The 9,334-nt window shown below is 35.3% G+C and overlaps 1 protein-coding gene across 2 annotated transcripts; it reads right to left on the reverse strand.

Moving 5' to 3' along the window:
- Positions 1-1,170: 1,170 nt before the first annotated feature.
- LOC125673065 (perlucin-like) lies at positions 1,171-7,036 on the reverse strand. Of its 2 annotated transcripts, none has more exons than XM_048909335.1 (5): positions 6,952-7,036; positions 6,240-6,361; positions 3,316-3,412; positions 1,859-2,066; positions 1,171-1,308 (listed from the first exon to the last, which is right to left on the reverse strand). In XM_048909335.1, exons 1-5 carry the CDS (start codon positions 6,992-6,994, stop codon positions 1,302-1,304), a joined length of 477 nt encoding a protein of 158 aa, XP_048765292.1. In that variant the 5' UTR covers positions 6,995-7,036; the 3' UTR covers positions 1,171-1,301. The 2 variants fall into 2 exon arrangements, with proteins under 2 accessions (XP_048765292.1, XP_048765291.1); XM_048909334.1 differs by having other exon boundaries at positions 1,171-1,313.
- Between the last annotated feature and the right edge of the window lie 2,298 nt (positions 7,037-9,334).

A 9,334-nucleotide genomic window follows, 5' to 3' on the forward strand; every position in this document is an offset into this window, starting at 1 on the left:
GTTTTCACTTTGTTGTGTTAAGAGTTGTCACCCTTATCATGCATGCACGTGTGACAAAGAGCACGTGGGGATATACTACAACGTTTTTTCATTGAATATTCGAATTACTACTTTAAGTTTTTCATAGAGGAAATGTATGCGTGTCTTCATAAGGCTGAATTGGGCAGGAAAACATCTGCATAAATCATGGTCGAATTGATTGTGCAGAGACCGGCAACTATCTGATTATTGGGGGGGGGGGGAGCATTCGGGTAAGAATCCACTAGGCAGCACGGAATCAGGTAAGTATTGTGTCTGTCGTGGTCTGGATTCGGGCTCATTCGTGATTCAATGCGATGAATGCCGCGATTTGTTTCACAGCGCACGCGTGAATATGATTAAAGAGTACGCGGAAAAACCTTTTTTTATCTGTGCTATGGTTGTGACGATTAGCTAGTTTATTTAATAACTGTACATCCATGATGTTTTTACTGTTTTAATACTTTTGGCTATCTATTTTCTATTTCAATAACACCAAATAAATAAGTATATGCAATGTTGCATTTTACCTGCTAATGAAATTTCAGTAGATTCTGTAATTATGTTATTATTCTCTGTTTTCATCTTGATTTAAGTATTTTTAAACAGTCGATGAAAACATGGATATAACATTAGGACCAGGGTCATGTCATGTTAATTTTTTTTACTGAACTAAGTGCACAAAATTTGATATAGGTGTATAGTTTAATTATAATGTATAGTGTCCGGTATAAGATATCAAAAGAAATAAAATAAACAGTTTACAAAGTTAAAATTTTAACTTTGTGTAATGTTTATTATATTTCTTTTAATATATATATATATATATATATATATATATATATATATATATATATATATATATATAGGTAAAAAATAAAAAATGAAACACGAAGACGTTTAGTAAAGCTTTTAGCGCTTTCATTTCAAATCTTCAGAAGCTTTACATTTAGTAATAAAAATGAAAGCGCTAAAGCTTTACTAAACGTCTTCGTGTTTCATTTTTATTTTTTACCTATACTTTTACCGATCATTGCGAAAAGTAACTATTATATATATATATATATATATATATATATATATATATATATATACCGAAACCGATTTTCATTGCGCTGTTGCATAGTATGTAAGTAATGAAGTACACGTAACCAGAGTTTAATATTTTTTTTAATATTCTGCTTATTTTTATATATACACATAATATATTCTGCGGTGCTCCTTATCCGTTAGGACTTGACGCTGTTGTTGACTTTCCTGATTAACCAATGACTATAGATTCATCAATCACTGCTCTGAAAGAAAGTGTTCCAAACTAGCTGTACATATATTTAATGATAGTGCAAATCAAAAGCTTCAGTCGTTCAAATATAATCATTCCCAACTAATTATTCGAGACATCACCACTATAATTGGATGAAGATCCATTCAACTATCAAATTATGTGCTTGCAATGTTACTAAATCGTGCATTTGACTAGTATTTGTGTGGTTTTTAACTTAGCGCCTAATTCGAGGGACTTTACCAGCTATTGAAGTGCCACAAATCTGACGTATGTATGACCTTTAAGGACTTGGTACTAAGAAATATCCATCATACCCATATTAACCTTGATATGGGACCTCCGATTTTAGGGTCATAATTTGACGCGGTCACTTGCAGGATTGAATATAGAATATAATAGATATCACAAAGCGATAGAGTATACTCAAAATGTTGAGTACATTCAATCGGCTGTTATACTACTACTTGTGCAGATTTTCTATATTCATTTTTGGATTGATATTTTGACCTTCCACGCTTAGATTTTTAATTATTCCTGTTATGTATGGTATTTTACTCTTTTTCACAGATGAAGTCGTATTGGTGATCGCAGACATCATCGTTCCAGTGATAACCCTCGTGGTATGCCAAGGTCATACAGTCATTCCCGACCCCCTGGTACGGTTCCAGGGGTGCCCAGTCTGTGAATGTAAACGGCTGTCGTGTATTTATCCAAATCCAGTGTCCCTCCAAAAAGGCATCCGTTCCACCTACCCAAAAGTGCTCTGAAAACGGATCAGCATGATTAGGTATACTAAGTAATTTTTGTTTACATGTATATTTACACGTATAGTTTAAATACCTCTAACCTGATATCTGCAATATAACAAATGCGATTTCTTTTATGAAAGACAGAAATATTTATCATTAAAAAATGGTGAAAAGGAAAAGTAATATGGTTTATTCACAATTTGAAATCCACATAAACACAACAATAAAAATAATAATTTGTCCGAGCAGAACGTATCCACATGTAAAAACTGACTGACTGGCGAACTGAAACCGCTCTTATATGTATACCTAAAACCCATTGCTCGCGCAGAGCAATGTAATGTAAACAAATTCATGTTACCCATCACTCATTTGGAACAGTGGTATGTAAACAATATACTGTTACGTATATTATCGCTGCACAGTAAATTGCAGTCTCTATAATTTGTTATAAGGAAAGGGATGGAGCTACACACCTTTTAGAACTATTTTGGGTGTTTACATGCGAAAATTGGTTTCAACAGCGTGATAAATATGTTGACGTCATTGCTATACATAGATGATGAATAATTAAAAAAGATATAACACTACCTCAATTAGGTTAAAAGATTTGATGTAACTGGCGAAAATAAGGTAAAACAAACAGTGCTGCGAGAACCTTTCAGTAAAAAAAGATAATTAAACAAGAAACCATGTTTTACTTTACACTATATACTTGTATTCTAGAGTTACCTGTGACTGTTTTTAACAAATTATTCTACTTAATTACTCCTACTTCTGTTGATTATCTTTCATCTCATGGACAGCAGTGAACTGTTTTGTATTTTTTTTCGATCTTAGTAGCTGCATGGTTTGTTTTATGTATGGATAAAACTTCTATGCATAAAAATAAAATTGGAATGAAATACATTGTATATAATAATTGCACTTACTACTGATATACTTATTTCAATTATGACGTCACATTATTTCACGGATGTTATCCCAGCAAATATTTTCATGACCTGCCTTCACGTACAGACGGGTTATACTGAACACGTTTGAATGTCTACTGCAATTTCTATCGTGTTTCTCTTTTCTTTATGCTGTGAATACGTATGTATGACAAATAAACCGTATACTCGTATTTAGGGAAGATAACATATTAATATTTTTGGGAGTGCGGTTTAAATAGGATACAATTATAGAGCATACAACTCCTGATGTCAACTACAGACCTTCAATAGTTCGGAATTAGAAATAAAGTTATTAAATTGTACAAACCATTTATATGGTTCTGGATAAGGTGACTTCGTAAGAAGTTGTTTTCATCGGCAGTTTCAATCTCTACGATTTCTGCATTGACCTCGCGACAAGACGTCTGAAACACATCCCACCACCAATTTACACAAGTAAAAATGTGACATTCAACCTTGGACTTGACAGAAAGTCCAGACCTTTTACTGCCGTATGTAATAGTGATATGAAGTGAAATCAAAATGCACATGGTATGACTTTGTATTTGAATATCCATAGGCGTAGCTTGGGTTTGAATATTACCGAGGCAGGGGGTCTGGGGACTTTAAGCTATCGACATTTTAACAACGTAAAAGGTGTTGTTTTTTTTTTTTTACCGAGGCAGTTGCCTCGGTTGCCTCAATGGAAGCTACGCCACTGATATCCTATAGAATTGTAGGATATTTCGGTGTACGAAATTGTCATCGTTATCACATAAGAGATGCTAATACTTTGAAATAATTACTTCTGTAATATGTTATGATATCGGTTCTTCGATGGAAGTTTTATTTATGTGTGTAATGACAGCTGTTATTGTTACATGTATAATGGAAGAAATCACCCTACGTTCTTTGAATAGGACAATTGCTTCCATGATTAAATGCTCCTATGAATTTTATGTAGGATAATTACTTCCATGATTAAATGCTCCTATGTATCGATGTAGGATAATTGCACCTGTAATATGATATGGTGCTTTACTGGAAAATATTGCTCTAGCTAGGTCTTCTATAAGGAATTACTTGACATGAGAGGAACATTAAACTTATTTATTTTAATTAGTTACAAAGTTCACTGCATCTCCACCCAAGAAAAGTAAGGGCTTATCATTTTCAGTATGGGACATTTAGTCCCAACATGCTTTATCAATGTAGAATTATCTTAGTAATACTTAAAATAATGGGATTATCTATCGCCTTGGGATGTTCTCTCCCATGGGATTGTGTTGGATTTAAATCCTTCCTATCTCCAATAGGAGTTTTATCTATGTATATTTTAAAAGCATCTGTGATGATGTCGGTCATGCAATAGAAGATAAAGATACAAGAGGCTTCCTTGTGCATTTTGAAATGTGCTCTCTATCACCATGAATAAGGGTGGCGGTGCTCCGGACTTCGTCTTGTCCAAAGTTAAATATCACAGTGATGTTTTCAAGTTTTCTACTCGTTAAGTATGGAGTTCTTCGTGTGTTTTTTGTTTTAAAAAATGTTTATACAAAACGACAATATTCATCATAAACGTGTTGACACATGTAAACGTGCAATAGAGGATGATATAGAAGCCATAGAGAAGAGAAAAAAACCGACGATTTGAATCGCATCGAGTATACCAAACAGAAAAATTAACGTAATCCAGGATACATGTACCTGTAAAGTGCGGAACAAAATCAAAACGAAACGAAATCTACCGAAACGAAACCCACCAAAATGATATCTACCGAAATGAAACCTACCGAAACGAAACGAAACATATTGTATAACTGAACTCTTCAAATTATGATAATCAAAAATGGTATCGCAGGCCCCTGTGAAAGTTACCACATATAAATAAAATTCGCCTCCCCTTTGATGTTGGCTTTCGGATTGGCTGATGCAAAGTTGGAAAGGGGGGGGGGGGGATGAGTAAGCACAAAGTACATATCCGAAGTTGATTAAATTATACATACCATGTGCAAATAGTTTGGATTCATTAATTTCAGAACGGAGGGTTACAGTCTCAGAGGTCTGGAGAAACACACTAAACGAGGGATGGGGTCGCCGATGTTGGATCCATCTTTGGGCATAAATACATGTTTCAGTATTTTTTGCGCTAAAGACAAATCATGTATACATTTGGATATCAAAAATCACGTTTTTGAATTAGTGGCCACAATAATGAATTTATATGCAAAATCCGTGTACATTAATCTAAGGTTTTTTAACACGGATAAAACAGAAACTGTACAGTCATGTAAATTTAGAACTTTTTGATTGAGCAATCCGACCGCCACAAAATGTAGTCCATGCCATAGTCTTTCAAAACTTTTCAACGAGATAGGATTCAGGTTGATTGATCCTCATGTGATGTCATAGGTATTTGCAAAAATCTTAATAAATTAAACTTTGCGCATGATAAAAATATAGCTTACTGAGGAATTTTATTCACTGGATATAATAAAAAATCTGGTAAACTTTTAATACCGAAAAAGTATATATATATATATATATATATATATATATATATATATATATTTATAGATAATCAATTATTCATGATTCAAAAAATGTATTTGTATGTACATGTAGTATATCAAAATGTGGATTCTGAGTATGTCTTCCCGTTCTGTAATTTCTGCATCCCTGTCCATAAGCCTTTTGATTTTATAAAATGCTGACCCCTACTGATATAATTGCATAAAATAATTTCCATTTTCCGTCCCATTTTCAATTCCCCGTTTTAGCAACAATCCAAATATATAGAGTTATCTTTAGACCTATTGCATATCAATAATAATTTTTGATAATGCATGTATGTATATCTTACCGAATTTCATTCATATAATATGGTATATTATTTAATTTTTTCCATTATTGAAAGCCCTCGCACCTCAGCAGTTAGAGATAAAATTAGAGGTTAAACCTCTCCCTGCTTTCAACTTTCTCAGACACCAGCTTCTTCAAACAATGTTTGATGCTAACCGATGTACCACTTAAAAATGTATCAGTCAACCCGAAAGGCCACATCAAAGGGAATATAATTTTATTTATATGTGGTAGCTTTCACAGGGACCTGATATACCATTTTTTATTATCATGATTACACAGTTCGGTTCTATAATATGTTTCGTTTCGTTTCGGCAGATTTCGTTTCGTTTCGATTTCGCATTTTACAGGTATCCCGTAATCCATTATGTAAAGAAAAACGCTCCGTACCATAGCACCCAACCAACTTGACTTGCGGCTAGTTATGAAAGCATAGCACGACCGTCCATGTTTGAACCAATCTTGTGGACAGGAAGGTGCAGGCGCCGCTCGTATTCTTTCAACAAGAAAGGCTGCATTGGATGATAAATAACACAGCGCATGATAAACTGTTTCTGTCCTAAAAAGATTATTATTGAACCCAATGTCTTATCAAGTTTGTCCGTCAGCCTATTACCTGTAAATAGTAACGTTAAATGCGCACAATCATAGGTCTATTTTGTTTGACAGTTATTTCTCATTGCGTTTGCTGACGTAAAGTATTTGGAATAATTTGTCACCTTCACATATCTCCAATTAAAACAAAATAGGTATAAATCATCGTCCATGCTGTATAGAACTCTACAACAATGATAGCTGCAAAACATCAAAGTACCAATCTAATATTTCTAAATATTTTGTCAATTTTGTGTATCTTGTTGTGTACATTTCACACCACAGAATCTCAGTTTGTTCTGATGTGTTTTGGAGATTCCTATAATTAGATTCTGAGTGTTTATCTTGAAGTTAGTGGAGATAATATTATATAGGCACATGCTCATTGTAATTCCATGTCTCTTCTACACCTTTCAGCAGATGACAAAAAATACCAGGTTTGCAACATACGCAAATAAGATTACCGGAAGTCATATTAGATGAAAAATTTTGAAATAATTAAACATACCAAAAATTAGAAATCCGAAGACGTAACCATTCCATACAGCCATTTTGATATGTTGATGTTTGATAAGGCATTGCTATAATCATTTAGGTTATCGCAAAATATTTATAACGTCCAATGGAACTCTCGTGATAAATATAGATAATATCAATAAGAAACATAACATTTAGCCAGTCTCGGACTTGTTTGAATACTGTTGTAATTGTTACATGTGTTTGCCGTTTCCCACTTTAATTTTGTCAATTTCCTGGACTTAATACTGTATAGCGGAGTTTTTCCGCGGGTCTAAAGTTTGACGATTTGCTGTTTCAAAGGTATGCTAATAATTTTAACGGAATATATATTGGCGGAGAAGGAAGAGTTATCTCTCTTGCAAGTACTGACTTTGCCATTGGGTGCGTATTTGGTGAGTGCAATTTTGGCGGAAAGCTATCTAACTGCTAAAATAAGCCAAATTTATCACCCCGCGAAACATAAAAACCGCTATACGGTATTAATCTACATATGACGTATGCTTTGTATGTATAATAGGTAGCGGTAGACTAGTGGTTAGGGCGCTGGATTCGCAACACGAAGGCCCGAGTTCAATTCCCGATCCAGCATCGCATCATATATAAGACGTATAACCTTCGTATATGAAATAAGTGGTCCTCCACTACGCACCCAGAAGAAGAAGCGAAGGGATTTTTTTTTCCAGATCTGTTTTCACGGTAGACATTGGCACGATAAACTGTTCTCACTGATACCGCCCGGGTCGCCATACACAGCTCACCTATAGCTAGTGATGTCTCTGTGACTGACAAATTCTCAAACAAAAGCTGATTTTACAGACAGTTCTGTTGGAAGTCACACGGGCGAGTATCAGCAAACTGAGAGAGGATAATAGTATTAGTGACACGGTTAGTTAGTGACCTGATACGGACAAATAGATGGTGTGAAAAGAAAACCTGTATCGGGCGAGGTGAAGCTGAGTATCAGGTCACTAACTAACTGTATAACAAATTTATCACGTTGAAGACCTCTAACTGTTTATGTGGGGGTCTATATCATACAAATTAGTCAAATGTCTTTCCTTTTGTTTAAGAATAATGCTGCAAGTCGAACCCGACAATAAATAACTCGCTCAATACGGATATTTTTTGCATGATACGGTTTTTTTTTTTCACGGCGTCATGTGACCAAGATCTGACCAATTAGATTTCAACAATTTTGTCTAAGGCGTGATAAACTAATCTACACGGGTATATTTTACTGACAAAAGTACCTACATATATGTTTGCATGTGTACATGAAAAAGGGAAGATATTAAACAATGATCAATCTCATAATTCCTATAAAGAATACAAATTAGATGTAGAGCAAATACAGGCCCCTGCACACGCCAGAGGTGGGGTGATGGGTATAAGAGGAGTAAGCATCCCTTGTCGATCGTTCACACGCCAGAGGTGGGATGATGGGTATAAGAGGAGTAAGCATCCCTTGTCGATCGTTCACACGCCAGAGGTGGGATGATGGGTATAAGAGGAGTAAGCATCCCTTGTCGATCGTTCACACGCCAGAGGTGGGATGATGGGTATAAGAGGAGTAAGCATCCCTTGTCGATCGTTCATTGGTACATAGACATGGAGATTGAAGCGCAGAAGGTGGCGATATATAGGACATGGAGAAGAACTGCAAAGACAGCGATGAAAGAGACTGATACACCCGGAGTACCCTCACTGCGCAATGGCCAAACGCGCCGAGCATAGGCCTAAATTGCGCAGCCCTTCACTGGCAATGTTGACGTCTCCATTGGGTGAAAAATTCTCGAGAGGGAAGTCAAACAATCTATTCAATCAATCATACTTCAACGCCCCCAGTCTTCATGTCGGTTGTCAACAATGTATACCTGCAGATAAAGTTTCTATCATGAGAGGATGGGGTGCCAAACAACACACTTACGGGTATGACATTGTGTTCATCAGTTTCGGGATACAGTCTATATAACTTTTATTCAGATCCATTCAAACGCTCATAACTATAGATTTCCAGACGGTAATGTCACTTGGATATTTTTTCCACGCTATCTTACGAGACTTGTGTTCTTTCCATTCTCTACCCATAGGTGTCGCTGCTCGCCAACACATCTGTCTATGCCGAACTTTCAAAATTCTTGTAAAACGCTTTTTAAATTCTTTAAAAACTAAGTCAATAACAACAACTTAAACGCACTTTTGGGGTATACGTCACCCCCGTCGTGTATGTGTGGTCCTATGCATATTCGATTACTCTACTAAGTATGATGGATTTTGATTAAAAGTATGTAATTAGAGAGTATTTGTAATGCTGTTGACATTCATATGTACCGTAATAAAAAGAATTAATAAATTGTCAGCGAGAAAACCAA

Source organism: Ostrea edulis, chromosome 3 (genome assembly GCF_947568905.1).
Source record: "Ostrea edulis chromosome 3, xbOstEdul1.1, whole genome shotgun sequence".
Lineage (NCBI taxonomy): Eukaryota > Metazoa > Mollusca > Bivalvia > Ostreida > Ostreidae > Ostrea > Ostrea edulis.

Excerpts from the sequence above, each read along its gene's own strand:
- LOC125673065 (XM_048909334.1), bottom strand. The coding sequence starts at position 6,994 with ATGGCTGTATGGAATGGTTACGTCTTCGGATTTCTAATTTTTG. Across the intron at positions 3,413-6,239 it reads CAAGTTGGTTGGGTGCTATG|ACGTCTTGTCGCGAGGTCAA; the intron begins GTACGGAGCGTT and ends GATGTGTTTCAG. Across the intron at positions 1,314-1,858 it reads GACTTCATCTGTGAAAAAGA|AGCAGTGATTGATGAATCTA; the intron begins GTAAAATACCAT and ends ACTTTCTTTCAG.